The sequence below is a fragment of the Thermobia domestica genome, chromosome 6, assembly GCF_964235325.1.
Source record: "Thermobia domestica chromosome 6, izTheDome1.hap1.1, whole genome shotgun sequence".
Taxonomy (NCBI): Eukaryota; Metazoa; Arthropoda; class Insecta; order Zygentoma; family Lepismatidae; genus Thermobia; species Thermobia domestica.
The window spans coordinates 4,538,728-4,563,166 of NC_137459.1; the positions used below are offsets into that span (position 1 = coordinate 4,538,728).

General features: G+C 35.9%; 1 protein-coding gene across 1 annotated transcript in view; it reads left to right on the forward strand.

Annotated features, from left to right (window-relative positions):
- The window catches only part of LOC145687821 (serine/threonine-protein kinase PLK1-like), a 168,263-nt gene that overhangs the window by 85,619 nt on the left and 58,205 nt on the right, over positions 1-24,439 (forward strand). The window contains exons 2-3 of the mRNA XM_081761256.1: positions 12,233-12,340; positions 20,941-21,057. Coding sequence (XP_081617382.1) covers positions 12,233-12,340; positions 20,941-21,057 — 225 coding nt within the window. The remainder of the gene's footprint in view (positions 1-12,232; positions 12,341-20,940; positions 21,058-24,439) is intronic.

Consider the following 24,439-nt stretch of genomic DNA (forward strand, 5'->3'; position numbering starts at 1 on the left):
CTGCGGTAGTAAGGTTGAGAAACCTAAATAACACGAATGGCAAGTTAGTTTGAAGGGAAACAAGAAAATTCCATGAATCTAATTGGAATCATTCAATGGACCTGTTTCTAGGGAACAGAGTGAACTTCAAGTAATGTCTTATATACAGAAGTAGTCCCTATATTACCACAGAAGAGTTCTAAAGCTTGTAGTCCTTTTGTATACTAGGGCTAGCATAATTGATTCATTTGTTTTGAAAAGGCTATATTTTCAAAAATATTACACGTACACACATAAAATATATACATATGGAAAGAACCACAAACTCAAGTTGTGTGGCAGCACGAACCCATTACCTTTTCGATCGGGTGTGGGAGTACGAGGTTAGTATCTGTCGAAAATGGAGGGAAAGCATAAAAAAAGACGTCGTTTGGACGTGTGTCGTGTCACCAAAGGGGCATATATTGAACATTTGTAGAAGGTGTATAAACTTAATGGGTCATATGCAGAGTCGTTCTGACAAGTGACTAGTGCCATACTAAAGAGTTCGACTAACATATGTTTTCTGCAGTAGTCAGGCCTTTAGTATGACTCTAATCACACGCCAAAATGACTCTGCATAAGGCGGTATGTGGTGCGTGCATGTGTAATACTTTCGAAAATATAGCCTTTTCAAAATGAATGGATCATTTATGATAGCCCTATATTATGCTACTAGATCCTTCCTATTTCATGTTTGCCCCTTCTGGCGCCGCTGTCAATGTGTTTTCCGGTACTCCCCTCAAAGAGAACGGACAAGTTGCTGCGCCCGAGATCTTTCAATTGTTGGATGCGGAGTGTTGCCACAACTATTTCACGGATTTCGTTGTGCTGTCTTGTTAGCCATTCTAAGTAGCCTACGATCTTCACTCAAGACCAAACTACTAAATAAAAATTGGAAACACTGCTGAGATCATTCACTTTTCCTTAAGTAAAGGGAAAGTTTTCTCCGTTAGAGGGATGGCAGGGGTGGGGCCGAAGTATGTTTCGCACATTTTCCGAGGGAACACTTGAAGTAACTCTACCATGGAGAACCCATAATATAAGTATGTGCAGTAATGGGCGATCAGAAATAAAAAAAAAATGCGTCAACAGAAGAAAGATTAAGTATAACCTAAGGTGAACAGTGGCGGATCCATTCTGGGGCCGGGGGCGTAGGCCCCCAATTTTTGAACAACAAAAATAATTTAAGATATTTATATATTTGTGGAAGTTTATAGTAAACTCATGATATACCTATCATCATAGTCTGGGTTCTATCTCCCCCCCCAGTTTTTACCTTGTAGATTCGCCTCTTGATGTCCTCCCGCGAAAAAAATCATATTGGCATTTCCCCTTGCCAACAGCTTGTAAAATTTGCACATAATTACATTTTTTTATTCATCTTTTCTATTATTAAAGTTACTAATTAACTAATTAAGCTAACTATTAAGTAAATTTCTATTATTAAAGTACTATTATTAAATAGTAATTGTAACAAGTGAATCACCTAAAGCAAAATCTATCCAAAGTATCATTATATCAAAAGCACAAAAATAGCTACTTCGTACAAAATTTAAAGCCAAATCACTTGAAATTATACATCGATGATCGTTCTAACATAGAGGCAATAAATTTTAGGAATTTGTTACTGCAAAGTTAAGTTCGAAGTTCTTTAATTTATTTTGCTGTTTCGTACCCTCTCATAAATTTGCGATTTGAAAGAAACACAGTACCACTGACTTAGACACAGATCATCTGATGAAAGGAAAATAGTCAATTCATGACTGACGTTTGGCAACAAAGCGTGAAACCATGCTTTGTGGTAGAGCTTGCAAACTACAACTTTTGTTTATATAAAAAATAAACACATTTACTAAATAAAAAGAAAATTATTTCATTAACATTGACTTGAATCAAACTGCAGTCATAGCGTGTTAATTTGCTATTTTTGACAAAACTTGGGTGCAAAAGGAACTGCGTTAGTTTCCACTTCAAGCAAACTCCCACAGAGTAATTGTCCATTCCGTCAATACATTATTTAATAAATGAAGTTGATTTATCCAAATTAAAGTCAAATTTAAGTGCAGTTTATTAAAGAGAGCGAGAGTCAGCCAAGGTTGTACTAACACCCAAGCCTAACCTTTGTCAAGAAAAACAGAGCATGTAGGATCAGTGTGTACTTATTTCAATTGATTGAGTTATGTATGTTATTCTCTCGTTCAATTTTGATATTGCATCTTTGAAAGTTTTGTAGTAAGCTCTACTTAATTTAGTATGTCACTTGTGATTCCCCCCCCCCCCCTACATAACTCGATAATAAATCAAAGTAATCATCATCGATCTGAAGATGAAGTTTAGAAAATACTTTTGAGGTCTCAGAATCTCAGTTAAACATGATTTCATAATATCTGCACGAAAGTGTTAATATTTTTCATCTCACGCTAACTAGTGATTTATGCTTTGTTCCATTTTACAGTGAATTCTAAGAATGATCAATCTGCTGTTTTCGAACGGTAAACTTTTAATAACTTCTGAAGAAATGCAGGCTACGGTGTATTATATAAGCGATTAACAAACCAAAATAATACCTCCAGTAATAGCAACGCAATTTGGATTTCAATACTAAAATATTATTTCAATGAAATAAATTTTTAGACATTATACGAGAGGTTATACAGGCCGTTTCAAAACTCTGACAACTTTTGGGAGGTAATTCCTGACATCAAGGTAAAACAAAGTATAGACCAACCTGAGTGCACAAATGCTTCCTTTCGGAGTTATAGGCTACCGAAAACACACACACAAATTTATTTAAAGGTTCATAGCTCCAATATTATTGGACCTGCCGTAGTCGGGTTAAGATTTCACGTAGGAACTAATATGTGCCCTATCCAAATAACTAAGTTTCAGAATTCCAAGGTACTCAAGTAACAATTTTTATAGAGGGAGTTTCGATACGGGCACATATTTTGAAGTACTCACGAACTACCTCTATAAAAGTTGTTGCGGAAGTACCGCAGGATTCTGAAATATCAATATTTGGGTAGGGCACATACTAGTTCCTAAGTGAATTCTTGACACGACTACGGTAGATCCTATAGTTTTGGAGCTATGGACTTTAAGTTCATTTTTCAGGTTTTCGATAACCTGTAACTCCGAAATGAAGAATTTCTGCACCCAGGTTGGTCTATACTTTTTGTCTTAGCGATAAGCACAAGAGTCTTGGTCTTGCAGTTTTTGTAAGTCTTTTGCATGCAAGACCAAGGCCATGAATACCGATGCAAGACAAAGACCAAGAGCAAAACCATACCTGCAAGACCGAGACTCTTGCGCAAGTGTCTTGCACAAGTACTGGTACTACTTGAATTTTTTTATAGAATTTAAAAAAAAAAGAGAGAAAAATCATTACATCCTTTGCTTGAACTTTTTGTCTTCAGTAAAAATGCCATTGGAGTGTGTTCCCAGTAGTTTTATGCAATCTATGTGAGTCGATCTGCCTCTGTAGCATATAGCTATAGTATATCGTTTTCTGAATTGGTTGTTCGCGTTTTCTGTAGATATTGCTCGTTTTCAAGCCACACAGGTGTCATCTTGCGCTATGTAAGCTATTTTGGTGGACAAACATCGTGTGCGTGGGTTTTCTCAAGTTTTTCAGTTTCCTCCTACTTTCTTCATTCCACCATTTCAGTCATTTTTCATCACCACCGTCTCCCTTAGCCTTGGTGCATATTCAAAGCATGCTAGTGGTGGTGGTCTTCCAAAACTGAAGAGAAATGTAGTATTGAACATCGGTAATTCCGTACACCATAGGTGCTGACTATTTGGGTATGGCCTTGGCTCCGAGACTCAAGCATCCGTTGGAAATTTTTAATGTGTGTTCATAAAATTAATATCGAAATAATTTTCATGATATTGACAAAAACTTAGTGCATGTGAAAGCAAGTTTGATTTCATAGGCGGATGCTTATACGTTGAATAAATGTTTATCAATATAACTTTTAGCCTCCTTAGGTATACGGTACATCGAGGATTGAGCGATATAACATTATACTACAACAGTAAATCTATATTATAAAATTGAAAGTGACTATGTTTGTGACTCCTAATCTCTTGAACCACCTGCTCGAGATCGATCAAATTTTCATTACAGATCAGGTTTGGGCCTGGAATGTTAGTCAGTTCACTTTGAAGGAGCAACGTATGGGAGGAAGAGGAAGGGGAGGTATACAAAAATCAAAATAAAAAAAGTGACTAAGTTTGTGACTTAATTCTTGAACCACCAGACCGATCTTAATCACATTTTTAACATGTATGAGGTTCAGAACTAGACAGTTTTTAATAGTTTCACTTTGGTGGTAGAATCTAGGGGAGGGAAGGCGTATATATATCAGTTACATAATTGTGCATGAATGCTTAATAGAAGGTAGGGGTCACCGTACTAAACTTTTTCGCTCCCATTTCTCAAATCATGCCCTGCAGCAGTTATTACTGCAACATTTATGTACAGAAACATGTACAGTTATGATAGTTGTTGCGATTAAAAATCCAAGAGTAAGCTTTCACTTGCATATTTTGTTATACAAATGCCTACGCCGTATGAAACATTTATGAAATACGAACAAAATTGTCTAAAAAAGACACCTGATTTTTTTTTTCAGAGAAAATGCCATATTATAGGGTTGTTTATGAAATGCTGATCAATAAACCATAAGCAGAATTGGTTAGGCTGTTGATGAGAAATTTCCATTTTTTTCCCACCAGTAAATTGCCTCTTCTTATTTTTTGTAGTAAGGAAACTTGGAGCCCCTGCCTATGAGGAATGATACACTATCATGACAAAACTAAACGTAAAGTGTCACAAAATGAAACAAATGATTTTGCTTTTATGCTCAAAATAGTGAATTTCCACGTTGTATAAAACGTATTTAACAAACTTTAGAAGTTCGTTACTGAATTGTCTGTGCGTGTGTGTCTGTCTGTCTCTGCGAATTTTTTGTTTTGAGCCCTTCACTCAGATAGAGCATCAAAAACTATCCGAGAAAGTGATGGAATTTTTTGCGTCACTCTTACCGTTCCCGAGATATTGGTTAAAAAAAAGTTCTGATTTCGGGAGATTTAAGCAGCTATATCTTGAACCGTAAGTCATAGAGATCATACTGGTTTTGATCAATACCTAATAGAATGGTGAATATTTTGGTACTAAATAGGTTCCCCAGATATTAGCAAAAAAAATTTCGAATTTCGGGAGATTTAAGGAGCCACATTTCAAGAACCATAAGTCATAGGGGTGATATTTTATGAATCGTTCCATTTTGAGCTTTCCGTTTGGAGCACTATGATTAATTTCATATTCTTTAAACAGCCATTTTACATGTTGATTATAAAATTCACCATCTAAATCTGTCTGTAAAACACCAGCAACTTGTTATATTTTTTTTATTGCATTTACAGTTTCAGGATCTTTATTTTTAATCTTTAAATTACGGGATATTTTGTTTTCAAAATACCCTGTTTCTTGTCTTAACGACGGATATTTCGATTTCGAAATGGTACTACAATAACTTTTTAACACGCTTTATTATGTGTCTTCGATAAATAGGAGTCAAGAAATGGACTTCTTTGTAAACCCTTACGAAAAGGCTTTAAATGTAGTTTAAAGGTTAAAGGTAAATTACCTCCGTAGTTTAAAGGTTAAAGATTTATCTCCGTAGTTTAAGGGTTTAACTTGGCAGAATATGCATATCGTGAAAAAATATCAATGCAACGTAATATAGATTCGTAATTATTATTATTATTATTATTATTATTATTATTATTATTATTATTATTATTATTATTATTATTATTATTATTATTATTATTATTATTATTATTATTATTATTATTATTATTATACTCTGCAATATTTTGCATATCTGCTAAATCCATTTGTAATGTTTGTCGTCTTCGTAAAACAACATATCGTATAACGCTTCAACAGAACTCTTAAAACATGTGAAAAAATGTTAGTACTTAAAGAAATTATAAATGGATAGATTATTACAAGTATTGTTTAATGAGTATAATAAGAAAGTACATAGAACAATTAGTATAAAGCCTGTAGAAGTTAATAAGAAAAATATTTTGAAGTTCGTTCTGCCAATGCTCTTGAAGCATTCTCACAGTTTCTTTTTTATTATTATTCCCAAATTTTGATGTATTAAATACCATTATTTTTAGCTATTAGTTTTCGAAACTTTTAACCAAGGTCGTCATTTGGAGAGGGCAGGAGCAATTGCTTTCCTTGCGTTTGAGATGTACAGTATATACAATTTAATCCATAATGTAATATTCTAATGAAACAGTTGAAACTGTATGTCGGAGAGTCACTTTCCCTACTCCCCCTTCCCATGCAAACTCTCAAATGACTCAACTGCTTTCAATTACATATCAGGGTAATATGTGCATCACTTAAATACAATGATGGGACGTGGGGAAAAAGTGTAGAGCGAAAGCCGCTCTCGAAATCCTAGCGATGGAAACTCCGTCTCTCGCCCTGTTCCGCCAGTATTGATCAGCTGAACAGGAAGGGTAAGCGAATGCAACAATGTGAGTTCGTCGGCTCCAAGAATTAAGAGCACTCCGTCTGTATCTGAATGTTCTCTCACATGGATATCAACCGAACAGAAAACAGATCCGAAACACACAATATGCATTGGTTTTATTTCTAGCAATTAGAATTCGCGTCCGATGTCTATTAAAAAAAAAATCCTTTTTTTTTTTTTTACTGATTATCTGTAGGTATTCAAATTATTGTTTAAATTAAAATTGTTCTTCAGTTTTCACACTGATGGATACAGATTTTCTTGTCCATACGCGTCGAAAATGACTGTAAGGCCTCATTTCGTATATCTTAGCAAAGTTTGTGGACCACAACGAACGCAAACCACCCGGCAAGAACTTAGTACTGAGTCTGCGGCGGGCGGATTGGAAAAGACAAACCTTGTATCATTGACATCATATAGCAAAATCAGTATGTGATTTCGATTATTGCAAATTTTTCGATACATTGACGCAAACCGATAAGGAATGATACCTCTGACCAGACTTGAGCGTTTTAACAGTTCAAATACTATTTGCTTAAGGCATTTCTTTATATTTTTTAAGAATAGTAATACAATAGAATGAAATGCTAGAAACAGACTTGGAGGAAATATACTGACAAAGTTACCACATTACATTGAGTTATTTTAACTGAAATAGTAACCAGAGATTTACATGGATTTCACGTGTGTAGGAAAGAGTGGGAGTAAATAATGTAAGATTGCACGTTACGTGATTGTATAATACGTCGACATTAATACTTCAGAATACTGTCAAGCAACGAGTTATTCAAACCATTGTTTAGAGGAAAGAAAACATGTCACTAGAAATCTCCGGCTACACCTTTCTGCTAATTCCTTTGCTTTGGTTGGTTCAACTTCCCTTTCCAGCACAATTTAAATAACATGGGGAACTTCATCGCCCCTTTAGACCCCCCTAAAAATTAAACAATATTCACATTTGGCAATTTTTCTGTGCGTTAGTCCCGAAAAACTACAATCATAACAAATTTGAACTTTCTACGTTAACCGGAAGTACCCGTTATTTTATGTCAGTGCATGTAGTTTTATATATAGCTACGATAGGACTAGCACATTCCGTGAAATTAGACATGAGAGAGGAAACAGAAATATGTATTAGTGTCGAAAGTAGTTTGTCAGTCGAGCTACACAATATGAGCATGTCATACAAGAAATCGACACTTAGAAAGGACAAAGTTGATTTTTGTGAAATTCAGTTTGTGGAGTATGCATTTTGAGTTACAATGTCCAGTTTTGAGTGTAAAAGAGTGATTTCAGTTGGTCAGAACTTTGAGAAAATACATTTATAGGTGTATCTAAAAATATTTTGGAGTGACTAGGATTAACTAAACATTTGCCTAATGTCTACAGATATAAATGATGCCATTGTTTCTGGAGAAAAAAAGAAAAAAAAAACTATTTGACTCGGGTCTTCGTTGTGAAAAGTTCTTTAGGAGTAATTTACTGAGCTCTTGTGAGGATAATTTTAGCAAAATTGGACTTGCATTTACAAAAACTAGAATATATATATATATATATATATATATATAATATAAATTCAATATTTTCCATAAACTTTGTTCTTCCCGTGCGAAGAACAAGCACTCTACTAGTTTAATATAAGAGTTTGTAGCAAATGTTTATAAATTGTTTGTTCAAAAGATCCAATATATTTCAATCAAAAATATTCTTGTAGGCCTTTTATCTGGAGAATTACACACAGTGTAGTCAAACCAAAACTATCAGTTAACTCAGTATGATGTGCTTATTCCGTAAAAAATAAGAAAACTCTATTTAGAGGCCGTTCAAAAATTTTGTGACCCCTGATCCAAAAACTAATTCTTAGCCAATATTGCAATATTTTGATCCATTTTTGGTTTTCCTAAAATTCTAGTTTTCCTCTGTAACTAAATGTTATGTTGTAATATTAAAAAATAACCTGAAAAAGAAAGGACATAATGGTGAAGTATTATCTGCTATAACGGGAAGCCGAGAAAAGTAAGGAAAGTTAAAATTTAAGATATTTGTAGATGCATTGTCTTGGTTTCCCTTTGTAGTTAATAATTTCGTGCTTTTGTATTTCCTTTTTTTTTTTTTTTTTTTCGTGTTGACTTTCTTTTCATTCCGATGAACTGCCCTAACTTATTTTGTCGCGCGTCTTAAATATCTTGCAGTTTCCGAATGATTGTTTTCGATTCCCCATGTTGTATTTCTCTCACGTGTCTCACTTTTTTTTTTTTTTTTTTTTTTGTCTGGCTACATTTTTTCAGTGAATATATCCAGTTGTAATACAGAATGAATATAGTTCATATACGTAGCTGTCATTCACGTTGTCTGAGTTCAAACAGCAGCTGAGTGTGCATAAGAGTACTTAAAAAAGTGTGTGAAATGAAACACGCAGTCAATCAGTGTTCATGCAAATTACAGCGAATGCTTGTCATAAGATCACGTTTTCGGAAATTGCTCAATTGCTCCCAGGTTCTAAGTTGGAATAAGCTAAAGGTTATCTTCGAACTGGATGGAAGAACTGACAGGCATTGATTGGAGTTAAGACTTTGTTCTCTTATTAACAGAGAAAAAAAAATAGATGGAATTTGTACATCTCTATCAGAAACTGTTATTGAACAGGCCACATTCCTTTGAGTGGTGCTTCTTGTATTGTTTATGTTGCAGTGTTCAAGTATTTTTTGGTGCTTGAGTCGAGTCCATCCAAGAGCGTAATTTCTTTGCCGAGGCGGGTGATGGTATCTGGAAGCCAAAGAGCTTGGAAGGAAGAACCGGATTTGCATGCAGGCGCCGTCCCCTAGCCCCAGGCTGTTCCTTTTTTGTTTGGTTTAAAAGGCCCGTGGTTTTCTGTCGATGTTGCCACATTGAACATCCGAAACAAAACATACAAAATGGATGGTGCTACCATTTCGTTTGGTGTAAAGTCTTTTGCTCAAATTCTTTGTTATGCAATCAAAGTGGCTCTTGGAGTTGGATGGAACTAATTAGCTTTACTTCTTTTGTTAATAAAAGGAGACACAAGACTCGTATTTGAAAGTAACAGCATGTACGGTGACCACATGCTGTTCGCAGTCATCTTTTTGAAAGAGTGAAGCTTTCGTTGTCTGTTTTCAAGGAATATCAAGCAATATAGACTCAAATGACGGGTCTTGACTTGCCAATAAGATTTTATTTAAAAGACATGTTCTTCATAAAAAATAAATAAATAAATAAAATAAAATAAAAAAATAAACAAGTATTTCTCTCCATGTTTGAATTGTCAGGTCCTATTCTGATGCAAAAATGCAATGCTTCTAAACGTAACTTAAATAGACATGGTCTTGGATTACATTTACTGTAAATTCATTGTTATAATGATTTAATCATGATTAAAAATTGAGTAAATTGAAAGAAATAGTAACGAATAGAATCACAACTGAAAATAAAGCCTTTGAGTTATTTTATAATTTGGGACCTTTTGAGAGTTACTGTCTAGGCAGTGGCTTGCCTTATAAAGACTTAGGATCAAGGTTGGACATTATTTCAACGTATCTTTGATTTCCCGTGCAACAGTTGTTGTGTAGACAAAATGCGTACACCAAGCAAGGACAAACTGTGAACTTCGTCTTGTAGTCGGGAGGTCGCAGATTCGAATTCGGTAGCAGGGCCGTGCCGTGGAAAATCAGCGCCCGGGTCGAGAGTATAATACGACGCCCCCATACAATATATTCCAAGTAGTTTTTCCTTTCTTTTGCCTGTTTTTCTCCCGATATTTCGCCCCCTTACTGCGGCGCCCGGGGCCGTTGCCCCGCTCGCCCCCCCCACGGCACGGCCCTGTTCGGTAGCAAGCCATCCTACATATTTTTTTGTAGCCTCTCTTCAGTATGAACAGGCGAATGCCAGGATGGTACCTGAAATATACTCTGGTTACCATTCTTTCCCATTGTCGATCGTTAGTAGGGAGCATGGTAGCTCAGTCATAGAGCGCTTACTTCTGGTGCATTGGGTCCTTGGTTCGATCCCCGGCCAAGCAAGTTTGTGGTGACAACATCGTGTCCGTGGGTTTTCTCGGGGTACTCATGTTTCCTCCCACATCCCATTCCACCAATTCTTTCATATTAATTCACTTGCCTTAATCATGCCCGTTAGACTAAAGGAGACGATAATCGTGGGGTGTTAAAATGAAAAATTTCATTTTATTTCATTTTTGATCGTTAGTAAGTCAAGTGTAAATTGCCTCCGCATACTTTATCCGGAACGCAAGCAAGCAATAATGAAACAGTTGATGAAATAAAACTAAAGAACTGTAGATCAAAACTATAGATGACACACAGCCTGGGATCGAAGTGAGGACCTACCATCGACCCACCATCAACTAAGCGTGTATTCTGGTCTTAAAAACTAGTGGATTGAACAAAACTAGCGCTGAACTGTAAAATTGCTACTAATCGTTAATTATTTTAAGTCTTTTCAAGCCTTTTCAGTCAGAGTAATACAGTTTAATATTTTGTTACCATAGCATAGTGTTGTCTTTGCCCTCTTATTTAGGTCTTATAACAGACATCTAAGGAGGTTTTTTTTTTTTAAATTATTATTGGTCAAGACAAGCATGGGCCGAAGAACACCCCAGGTACGGGACACCTTCAGACTTTCATAAATTTTTCTTCCCTTTGTTTTCAAGACATCAAATTGAAATTTGGGGGTACGGTGGCTGTGGTAGAGTTCACCTCCGGTGATTGGGGTCCCTGGTTCGATCTCAGCTCGCGCCGTGTGGAATTTGTGGTGGACAAACACCGTGCTTGTGGGTTTTCTCGGGGTTCTCCCGTTTCCTCCCACTTTCTTCATTCCACCATTTCATTCATTTCTCATCATCACAGTCTCCTTTAGCCTAACCGGCATAACCGTGGGACGTAAAACAAAGATTTAATTTAATTTAATCAAATTGAAATTTTGCACACACATTGCAACATGTACAGAACTACGTATTTTTCAAGAAATTTTCTTATCCATATGTGGAGCCAGGCACAGGCCACAGGGGCGCAAAATTTCTGAAATTTCTTTTCGAAAAAACTCCCAGTTTTTCCTGATTTTTTTTTTTTCTGTTTCTGGTGTATAATACGGACAAACGAGTAGTAGCGTTTAAAAGGATGCTCTATTCTTAAAAAAAAAAAAAAAAAAAAAAAAAGATGAACCATGATCCTACGATAAATGGTAAGGAAGCAGGTAGCTGTTTGACTGAAAGTCGATAATTTACCTCAAAAAGTGGAAATCCAAAAAGGGTTAACGCAAGTCTGACACTTCCTCAAACATCAAATTCAGGATTGTATATAAAGACATAAATACAATTTTGTTACCAATGAATATTAGACTCATCAGTAATTGATTTGCAACATGTATTTTGTGCAAGGATAAGTCCATTGTTAAAACTTATATATACACATTCTGTGCAACAGATGTTCTGTTGTAGAGCATGTGATAAATAGACTTATTTGTTTGAAAGTATTTGAGAGAAAAATGTTCATTTGGATGTGTCCTCCAATATGTGATTTCTCCATTAAACAAGTGGTTTGTTGCAGAAGAATCAGTCTTCTGTGTCGTGGCACTCAACATTTTTTTCAATTGCTGGTTTTCTTTTGTTTTTGCAGGGAGGATTTGCACGAGTCCACGAGCTTATCGACCTTACAACGAATATTGTTTACGCAGGGAAAATTATTCCCAAGAATCGGATAACCAAACCTCATCATAAAGAAAAGGTGAGTGGAAACATTTTTGCCTACTGTTGAGCAGTTTGAATAGTTTTTTTTTCTTTTTCCTGTTAAGTTTTGTTCTATAAAAGTAAAAAAAAAAAAGAAAAAGAAAGAAAGAAAAGTAAACCTCACTTGTCAGATTTTAATTTCACAATACTCACTTGTCTCAGCATATTTGCATTCAGTGTTCTCTAGTTTGTTGTTTCTAAATTTTATTTTCGTCTAATAATTAAATAATAATAATAAAAGCACAGTATATCCTGTGAAGTCGGTGACGAGTTTCATCTTGCCTGAACTTGATAGACCTAGAGATCAGCGTTGCCAAATCTGACGATTAAAATATAGCGAGGTTGTGCTCGAAAAGTAGCGGATTTTGAAATATCTGTAGCCCAAACGTAAGATATCATATGTCAGCCGTCAGATGTTTGGGTTGACAATGGTCAGGCGGTGACTGCAATTTTGGATTGTTGGCGGTGGTGTGTTAAGTCAAACTCTATACTGCGTCAGCTGCAGCAGAACCGCTGTGTGTAATGAACTCGGCAGGCGGTGGTAGTAGAAAATGAACGACCTTTCTGATTTTCAAGGAGACATATTTGCTTAAGCTCTGGTACCTAGTTTACAACGTTTACAGTAAGTTAATTCATTGTTATCCCTCACTTGTTGAATTCATTTGCTAACTTCTTTAACTGAGAGCCGTGAATTTTCGAAGATTGATTGTAAAACATAACTTACGGATTACGTTAATATGGATAATACAGTAACACAAATTTGCAATGTTAAGGTTTACAAAGCTCATCATAACTATCAGGCCCAGAGATTAACTAAGACAGCAACAAAAACTTAACGAAAGTCTAGTGTTGCCAGATCCGGAGATTTAAAAAAAGTACTAAAACAAAATTGAAGTAATATCGAACATGTTAGTAAAGCTATTGTTCATTGTAAATAATTATATAATAAACAACTTTTTTATTGTATTAAATAAAACTAATAATTCGTGATTTCATATATAAAAATAGAAAAGTAGCACATTTAGAGTTATTGTCTGCACAGGGCCGGATTGAGGGAGGTACAGGGGCACCCCTCTTCGTTGTAGGTACAGTATACACTATCTAAAATGAGAAACTAGCAGTGAAAATAGCAACACTTTCCGAAACTTTCTGCCGTTGTTTTTCCGTTCGGGGCTTAAAAGTAAGCAGTTTTAAGTCGATTTTCTGAAGGTTGAAGCAAAAGGATTCACCAAGCAAAACAATATTCCTTATCCACCACAGATGTCTAAAGTAATTAAGAAAAAACAAATCTAATTCAAATGTAGTATTAGTTATTGGTGACCCCACCCCTCAGAAAATCCTGGGTCCGACCTTGCCTGCAGATAATTAAAAGTAGCCCAAAAAGTAACGTGTCGGCCAGTTTGAAATTTTGGTAGCCAGGGCACTTAAAAAATTGCCCAATGCACTACTTGTAGCCCAATTTGACAACCCTGCTAGAGATAGTATTTTGGGGTGCAAACACTTGCATTCTTAAGTTATGGGACATCCAGTTTCGGGTTCGGACTCAAGTAAATTTTTGCAAATCTATATATATAAAAGAGAACGCACAAATCCTTTGTGAACTCATCACGCTAATACGGCTGAACCAATTTCTTTCATTTTTGGGGGGTTATTAGGATTTGGACCCTAGATGGTTTTTATCATATCACTTTAATTTTTAATTACCAGTGTCTTGAGATAATTGACAATTCAAGTGTCCATACGTACAAATCCTTTGTTATTAGTTCATCATAGGTAAAAATAAACGTATTTATATGCAACCCGCATGACCATGTGACTCGGCGGGTTAACATAAATGACAGGCGCTATAATTTTAACATTTACTGCAATTTGAAAGCGAAAAAGTAAAAATTATCTAAGTAACAAAGTTTATTGCGTTCCGGGGTGACCGCACCGAAGCGGGGCGGGTTAACATAAATGACAGGCGATATAATGTTAACATTTACTGCAATCTTCTATGGTTTTTATCATATCACTTGAAAGCGAAAAAGTAAAAATTATCTAAGTAACAACGTTTATTGCGTTCCGGGGTGACCGCAGCGAAGCGGGGTGAACGCTGCTAGTAAATAAATAAATAGGAAGAAAAATAAATAACAATGATTGCTATACGGAAGATCCATGGAAGAAGCGTATTCTTAAACGTTAGTTATTTGATGCATAAGAAAGTAAATTACAAGAACATTGATTGGCCAAGTTGTAAACGCAGTGTGTACTAAGAATAAACATGTGCTTAAAAAATCAATGAACGGCTATTTTTTTCGCAATAAGGAACTCATTAGTGTCAGTGTTATAATGTACACTCATGTCCAAAATTATTGTCACATATCTATAAATATGTTTTTCTAAGAATAAAATTTGATAATGAATTCGCCGGGTATTTCTTACAATGTTAGTATGTGTATAATTGGCAAAGACATATCTGGCAAATTCATGTCAAAAGAGCAGTAAATAAGAACAATAAAACGAAAATAAAATTTTCTTGTCCATTTAGTAATATTTTATTTTACTCATTATAATTTTCGTATTTAAAATTATTTTCCTATGAAATTTACCACAAATATACATTTCCCGATTATACATATAGTATCAATATTAAAAGTACCCTGCAAATTCATTATCAAATTATATTCTTACAAGAAGGCAGTTATAGATATGCGACAATAATTTTGGACATGAGTGTACATCAATAAGTTACAACAAAAGTCAGTTCAATTTATCCATACTAGGTAGGTGTGTGTGGGGGGGCGTTTTGTTGTCAAGATCAAGATACACAATAACAAAACTAAAGTGATTTGGTTTAGTTTTGTTGCATGATTTGAGGATGACAAAAAGACCAACTGTTTAGCTTCTCTCGATCACACTTGGTCGTCTAATGTTAATGTATTTCAATCTTTTGGTCCGTTGTAAATTAGCATCGTGTGACATCTATACACAACAGACTTTAATAGATAGGCATCAAGAGACAATTAGACTGGATGTAGCCAATATTACTTACACTTTCGTGTAAGAAAGGTTTTTACTTTTTCGTAACCGTGTAGAAAGATGATACTTAAAAAAAAGTATTTGGTGGTTAAATAGATAATGAAGAAAACCAGAAAACTGGAAAAACATGTTTCGAGGTAAAGCAGGGTAGGAATATGTTGGCCCTTTTCTGCGCAAACCAAATATTTTTAGCACAAATGTAGTAGACATGCAATCAGGAGAAACATAACTTGATTTCTAGTACTGTTGTAATATAAATTGCTACGGATTATTTTTTTTTCCTCTAAATTTTTAGAAACCAAATGTGCGTGCCAGTATAGTATCGGTAGTTTGCAGACTGTCGTGCAATCTGTTTCTCTGAGGCAACGATATTAAATGACAAATCCATATCTTTAAGGGCATGGAAAAAAACTTCGTCTTGACATTCAGGGGTTGGCGATATTAAAATATTTATGGAACATGTTATATTAAAATCCATGATGGAATTCCTGCCTTTCGGGACAGAATTTTCGAAATCTGAATGAATGGGGCATTTGTATTCTGTATAAAACAGTTCACATATACAAAATTTTGCTCTTTTTATTTTTTCTTTTCTTTTTCTCCCCCTTCCTCTCTCTCTCTCTCTCTCTCTCTCTCTCTCTCTCTCTATCTATCTATCTATCTATCTATCTATCTGTCTGTCTCTTTCTCTGTCTGTCTGTCTGTCTCTTTCTTTCTTTCTTTCTTTCTTTCTCTCTCTCTCTCTCTCTCTCTCTCTCTCTCTCTCTCTCTCTTTCTTTCTTTCTTTCTGTCTGTCTGTCTGTGTCTCTTTCTTTCTGTCTGTCTCTCTCTCTCTCTTTCTTTCTGTCTGTCTGTCTGTGTCTCTTTCTTTCTGTCTGTCTCTCTCTCTCTCTCTTTCTTTCTTTCTGTCTGTCTGTCTGTCTGTCTACGTTTGTGACTTAATAGTTGCCCCGCGTAGCGTAGTCGCTAACGCTCTCGTCTTCGGTGTAAGCGGTCCCATGTTTGATTCCCGGTCGGAAAAGTGTAAAAATATTTTTCAGGCCAGCCATCCTGAATAAGATTTTCCTGGGTTTTCCTCACCTACACCAGGCAAATGTCAGGGTAGTACCTAACATGTGTGTCCCAGGCAGCTTTCTTCATTCCGTTTCCCCGGATAGTGTGCTCGTCGAGGGACGTCGTCCCTCAAACATGACAGACTAATGTGGCCATAGATTCCGAAAGTCCAGAAATCTAAATCCTTAATCCTTATGACTTAACTCTTGAACTACCGAACCTAGCTCGATCAATTTTTCAACATAGATGAGGTTCGAGCCTGCGATGGTTTCTATCATTTCACTTTGACGGTGCAATTTAGGGGAGGGGGAGGTATATCAAAAGGATCGAAAATCACCGATATTAGTGTCGAATCCATAGTTGTCGGGGTCACTAAGACGAACAGTGACTTCCGATGCAGTTTAAATCCAAATTCAGCCCTCATTAGTACTCGTAAGGGAAGATGGTGACACGTAAAAATAGAGATTGGCCGATATTAGTGTCGAATTCATAGTGTTTGGGCTCCCTAAGTTGATTGGTGACAGTTTTGGTGTCCTTTGTGACCAAAGTAAAAATGTATTCTCCCAGTGTGAAGAACGAGCATTCTTGCTAGTAACTGATAACGTGTTTATTTTGATTAGGCGTTATCTGCAGGTAACTAATATATATAATATGTAATATCTCGAAGGGCGAATTCAATAAAAGTCCCAAAAGAACCAAAAATGAATGTTTTTCCTGATCCAGCTGTTCATTTTTCTACCATTTGAGTACCTTTGGTAAATGTAGCTCAAGTAGTTTAGTAAAGCGGCTTTGAAGAATCTCCCAGCTCTTTCTCTCTCTCTTTCTCTCTCTCTTTCTCTCTCTCTTTCTCTCTCTCTTTCTCTCTCTCTCTCTCTTTCTCTTTCTCTCTTTCTCTTTCTTTCTCTCTCTTTCTCTTTCTCTGAGCTTAAAGAAATAAGTCTAGTTTCTTTCATTGATTGACGTTCTATATTTTCAGTGTATATACGACAACTTTATAAAGGCTTATGGTTAGTATAAAATGACATAAAAAAGAAATCGTGTGCTTAGCTAGGAGTGTTTAGTTAATTGAAAAGCAAAATACAGGGACTCTGTTAGGAGCATTTAACGCTTATTAACACAGACGCTAGCAGATACAACCGTTGTTCGAATGCGTGTTGTGGGATACTTGAATAGCGTTGGATCCCCGCATGAATAGTCAATATCATTATCTGTATTCTGAGAGTTAAGTTGATACAAAGAACATGGGAGGGAACGTTCTAATGTTCAAAGAGGGAAATGTATGAACTCTCAGGCATTGTTATTGGTTACTGAACTTAAACTTTATGGAGTGAATAATTTTCACTGATAGGTGACAGAAAAAAAATATCCTAAAATCCAGCCGTAGTTAAATCGCTTTCTTGTACTCGAGTGCTGTGGATTAACCCCAGTGGCGCTCGAAGAAAACTTTCTAGTGGGCATCTCAATGGTTTCTATGTAGAGTTTGGTATTTAATATACGTGGTTTGCTATATTGCGTATAAATTTTCGTGAGCCAAGGGTCGGGTCCCACCCTGCCCTCCTTTGGGCGTCCATGATTAACCCTACTTCACGGAAATTGAAGCCAACAGAATAACAATTGAAATGAAATTATTTAAAGTTTCTCTTTTAACCTTTGCCATGCATTTTCCATTGAGAAGCTTTTGTTCTTATACGTGCATGGAATTCAACTAGTAGCCCTCGCTAACGCTCTAGCCTTTGAGGTGAGCGGTCTCGTGTTCGATTTTCGGTGGGAGCACTCGGTCGACAAAGTGTAACAGCTTCTTCAAGCAGCCATCTTGAGTGATATATTTCCTGAGTTTTGCTCATTCGCACCAGGCAAATGCTGGGGTGGTACCTAACATATAGGTCCCAGGCCGCTCCCTTCCTTCCCAATATTTCTACCTTTTCCCTCTGATAGTGTGATCGTCGAGGGAGTCATCCCTCATACGTGACGGGCTAAATGACCTTAGATGCCGACAGCCCAGAAATCCAATTCCTAATCCTAATTAAACTAGTGATGCTGTACATTGTACACTTGTGATCACAAAACATGGATTAGTTTTCCAGAGACTACGTTCAAAAAGTTGAACCTAGGTCCTGACATCCCTCGGATATCCCTAGAAAGGAAATCTCTTTTCCCTTCATTCTGTTACAGAGCAATGTGCGTAATCTCTAATATAAATACACCATCTGGACGTCATTTAGAAAACAATGATAATAAAATATGACAGAGAGACAAGGATAAAAGTAAAAACTGACATACTATTTGATACGAGATGAAAGCCTGTGGAAAGTACACCGTGAACAGAACAGTAACAGAAACAAACGGAAAATGCTAAAAAATCATCGCGTGCTAATCTTAACATGGGTTCAAATCCTGGCTATGCAAGATTTTTCTCGTAAACAATCTGAATTTTACTGACAAAAAGCATTCATGTTTGAATGCAAGAAATTTATGAATATATATGTAACATAGTACATTAAAATATGTATATTAAGCAAAAGTACAACTCATTCTCCTGTTGTCTTTAATGTTTACTCCGGCGTGCGAGATCCGTATTCGATTCCCGGCCGGAGCTCATATGGTACGAATTTCACATTAAACAATGTTCAGATCTTATATAACTTCTGTGTTGAAAGGGACGCTAAACCCCAACACAACACAGTCTACTGTTTACTCTTGAACAGAAAGCAATATGGAGAGATATTCACCCTTGAAATTAAAGTGCAACACTGCTGAAAATGGCGTATTTGTGGAAAATATTTAAAATGATTGTAGTTTCCCTTCTCTTTTATAGCATTTCAACAATGGCTTTTAGTAGCTCTTACTACAAGAAGTTGTCACAATTACATGATTTAAGCACTGTTGCAAACCTCAGCAATGTTCATCATATCTCCGGAACAGTTTGAGATATCAAAGTGCTGTAAACGGAAAAATAATTTACACATCTATTACAAACCATACAAGCAACTAGGTATGATACTTATCTGAGGATTTTTTTTCTCGAAATAAAGCATTAAAAAGAGCTAAATTTTCAAGCCCTGGACCATGGCTCCCATTCATTCGAAACAAGTCATACCATGACCATGGTATCTAACGCTAAGGTTCTTTCGATGTGCCTTATCCTGTGCATCTTCGTTGTGCTGTATGTCCGTTAGAGGCTTCCAAACTTTGGATGTTTGTGATACAATAAATGATTAGTTTGCAACACTGAATAATAAACCTGGTGTTCTAAGTTTTCATTTTGATATGTTCAGTTGAAATTTGTAGTAATCTGACGTAATGTCATTTGAAAAAACTATTTTATATTGAGATGGCAACACTGTTCAGCCGGTGCAGTAGATTCTTCACCAATACAATACTTAAACCAGCAACGGCACTTGATTGCGACAAATCCAAAGATCTTATTACATTTGAACCTCTTACTTTCTGGGTCAGTGTAAGCTTTCATCGTTTCGTTTCTGAAAGAATATAATGTAATTTTCTCCAGCAAAGAAATCTTCCGCTTAACAGCACAAGAAAAAGAACACAACTTTACTTGAACGAAGACTGTTGTTTTTTGTTTTGTCACTTCAACATCAGCCCAAAGAGAGTAACGAACCGATTTATTATTTCTAGAAGATTAATATATATATATATATATATATATATATATATATATATATATATATATATATATATATATATATATATATATATAATATATTTTCTTATGTCCAGCTGAAAGCGAATTATATGCTCACTGAACCGTCCAAGTTTTTCTAGTTAAAATAAGATTTTCTGTTTTCTTTGCAAATATTTTGTGAAATGGTTTATGTTCATTAAGGTAGAGTTCTCGACTTCACGTTTCAGAATCTTCTCACCGTTCTTAACTTCGGGATTTTGAAGATTGTTCCATTTTTTTTTCGTACTTCTAGAAATGTTTCTTCACGTCGTGCACACTCAGAAGTCATTCTGTCAGATATCCAATATGGATATTCATAAGGGACGTTAATGTCGGATGCTGCCAATTATTGTATGTAAATCAACTCCTTATTAGAATTGCCATGTTAATTCATTTAACGTTATAATTTCTAAATGTTTATACAGATTTTGTATATTTTCAGTTGGTAACGCGATGGCTCAGTGGTAGAGCGCTTACCTCTGCTACGTGATGTTCCTGGTTCGATCCCCGGCCAACTTAGTTTGTGGCGGACAACATCGTGTCCTTTTGGCTTTCTCGGGGTTACTCACGTTTTCCTCCGATATTTTCATTCCACCAATTTTTCCTTCATTTATTCACCTTAATCAGTGTCCCTTAGCCTAACAGTCATAATCGTGGGACCTTAAACTGAAGCATTCCATTCTAATCTATATTTTCAGATAATTACGATTATAATCTTCTGAAAGTAATTAAAATTCCTTTCTATGTTTTAAATATGTACTATTATATCCCTCAAGTGAAACTTATTTAATGAGCTACCCTGAATAATTGAACTCTTGAAAGCACGTTGTTTTCTTTTGCAGATTGCCCGTGAAATCGATGTTCACAGAAATCTTGTTCACAAAAATGTAGTGAGGTTTCATCATTGTTTTGAAGATCCTGAGAATGTTTATATTATTTTGGAGAATTGCTCAAGGAAGGTAAGCATTTAGTTTTCTCTGGAACCAATAGTGTGAACTTTTTAATTTTGATTCATATGTTCTTTTTTTTTTTTTTATGTGTGTGTGTATGTGTGAAAAGTAGTTACCCCTTTAGTATGTCCCTGGTTCATGGACCAGTTAGACCCCGACAGGATTTTTTAAAATCTTTCAACCAGAAACCACCTTGGCTCAATAGACGTGTTAAATGTATCAGGAAGAAATGTTTGCTTAAAGCATTTTTTTTCTTAATGTTCAATTCCAGACGCAAACTACTAAAAGTACAATTTAATTAGAATAATTGCAGTTACTAATAATTTGGTTTAAAAATTCTAGAGTAAACTCTTCTATATTTCAGTTATTTTCCTGCTTAAAGAATTCTATACAAACTCACTCGGAGGGCAGTAGTTAAAAATAATATTTCGGTCGTTGGATTTAAGTCGGACCTTTTCATTGCAGGCGACGTGTTGGTGTTAAGGTCTTTCATCCTATAATACATGTTAAAGTTTAGCAAAATATGCGAGATGGCTATCGCATACATAATCTGTGGACATTTTCCTGTGTGTGTGTGTGTTTCTTTTAACTTCCAAGTTCTTTCCTGAACCAGCAATTATGCAAATCATTTTGTAAACACAAATGCGAACGGGAGACTTTCTTTTTAAAAAAAAAAAATAATAAAAAATAAGTGAATGAGCGAGTTAAATTTTGAACCAGACAAGCAGCGTAGTAATAATAAAGAGTCTAGTGAATTTCTTACGTATCCTTGAGTAATTAAGACTTCTTTTTTTTCTTCTACTGCTGCTGTTTATAACTTTTTCTTGTACTTGTTGGAAAAAAAATCCTGCCAGGTGAGTTGGAAGAACATCTGGAACGAGGAATATATCCGTTCACATGAATACAAAAGGAAACAAAATAAAATGGAAGAGCTTGTGGCAATTGAGTCGTACTTTGTAGCTTAACTAGAATGGTGGCTAAAAGAAGCCTGCAAATTTTGAATATTGTTATTAATTGTACAATTTTAGGTGCAATTTCCTTTATGATAACATGAGAAGGTTAACAAACTTTGCTTCACACTTTGCGTGTTACACTCCATATTATTATGTATAGAAAACGAGTTGTACATTTCCAAGGTTTTAAATATTATAAGTAAATTACCCACCCTTTTTGCTATTTTAGTTTACGCGTAAATTTTTCAAATAGATTTTGTAATTCCGTTTCCGCTCATGTGAAGAAAGACTATAATGTCCGAAACCAGTTGTCAGCACGCATAGTATAATGGTCAATTTTAGCGGTTCGTCATTAAAACCATTTACTTTTACAATTCAGCAAGTAAATCTTTCTTAAATGAATTCACGGACATTCGTCCGTTATTACTTTCAAAAATTGAAGCTTTGACTTCCAACATGGAGTTGGAGGCAGCATCTTTATTTTTGTAGCAAGGCAGAGAGAAACAAAGAGCAAACGATGAGACAAGTACATAGTCACGGATCTAAGTGTTTTGTCTCCATCATTAGATTGCCATCGATAAAACTCTTGAGCACTAGCAGTGGCGTATTTAGGAGGGCTACTGGACTCAAGCCCCCTCGAAATAAATTTGTTTTTCGCATTCCACGTGCAAAGATAATCCTTCTTACTATTCCTAAAAACTTCACACTTTCCATTTTCTTATGCCCCTTGTTCAGAAAAAAAATATTGTATTTCTCAAGTTTCATTCCATGTAAGAACTGCGTTCTTTTATTTTCTTTCTTTCGTCCATTCTACTTTTCTGTTTCTTTGTTACTTTCTTTCGTTTCTCCAATTATACTTTCAACCGTTGATAATGAAGTCGGCCATCGACCAAAACTAAGAGTAGCTGATAATCGAAACTAGTGTTTCACACCAACGTGCACGGATATCAACATAACGAGATTTTAATTATTATAGCAAAGGAATATTTACATCGTTTACTTACAAAGAAAGGTAAATGTTTGAATTAATGAAAGTCAAGAGGGGCAATAAGCAGACCAGGAAATTAGGTAGGCCAAGAGGATCCTTCCTTTTTGTTCTATGAATGGAATATAAAATTAGGTTGACTGCTAATTTTTTGGTCATCACAAGATTCACCAGTCTGCAATTCTTGCCATTAAAACTTCAATTTATGCATAGATTAAAATATACATTTAATTCTCAAACTCAAGTGGACAATTGCCCCACTGCTTCCCCGTGTTGTGCATACTTCCCGAAACAAAATCATACATACGCCACTAGTATAATTTTAGTTGGGTGTGTATATACATGCAAAGGCTATAGTGATAGGATATATGTAATGATACATGTTGTACTTGATTATTATTATTATTATTATTATTATTATTATTATTATTATTATTATATACCAAATCTCCTTTATATGTTAGTCACCAAGAAAGTTCTATCGCTTTTTCACTCACCACTTTCGAACATCGATATGTAAACTAAGACGTACCTGGAAGATCAAATATAGTCTCCATAAGGATCGACAAACTTCTGCCAACGTTCTGGAAGGCCATGGATTCCATCGCGGTAGAACTTGGTGGGCCGTGAAACAAAGAAGGTATCAAGTGTATTTTGCATTTCTACTAGGGATTTGAATTGGCGTCCTCTAAGCCGTGTCCAAGGAATGGAACAGGTGATTATCGGACGGTGCAATGTCCGGGGAGTATGGCGGATGCAATAGTTTTCCATCCCAGGCGTAGAATAATCACGGGTCATCCTAGCCACGTAGGGCTTAACATTTTCCAGTAAATGGAGAATCTCTTTGTGATTCAGAAGTATTGGCTCCAGAGTTGTTTCTTCAACACGGCTCAACTACTGACAGTACACAGTTACATTGATATTCTGACCAACTGGTAGCAGTTCTCGATACACGATGCCGCGAGCAGTCTACCAAACACACAGGAGGACCTTCTTGTGGTGCAGTGCTGGTTTCGTCTGTTTTGGAAGCGGTTCATGGGATTCTAACCAATGATGATGGCGCCATGGAGCTTTGCACAGGACCCACTTCTCATCACATGTCAACAACCTGTCCAGTTATGGCTCCTTTATCAGACGAGACAGCAAAGAAGCACAATGTCTGCTCGCGTTTTCTTCTGGCCCAGAATCAAATCACGTGGGACCCATCGATCCAACTTGTAGTGCTTCCCAAGTTAGAGGTGCTGCCGAATAGTTTCTCCACTCACACTGAATTGTAGTCTCAGTTCCTCACATGTCTGGCCACTATTCGTCTCAATTGCTGCCTGAAGATTTTTAGTTTAGACATGATTTAGTCTTCCGGCAATTGGCGCGTCTTTGAGCGTTTCATTACCATCCTCAAACTTGTAACTACGCGGACAGTACAGCGGAGTTTAACGACACCCTCACCAAAAAC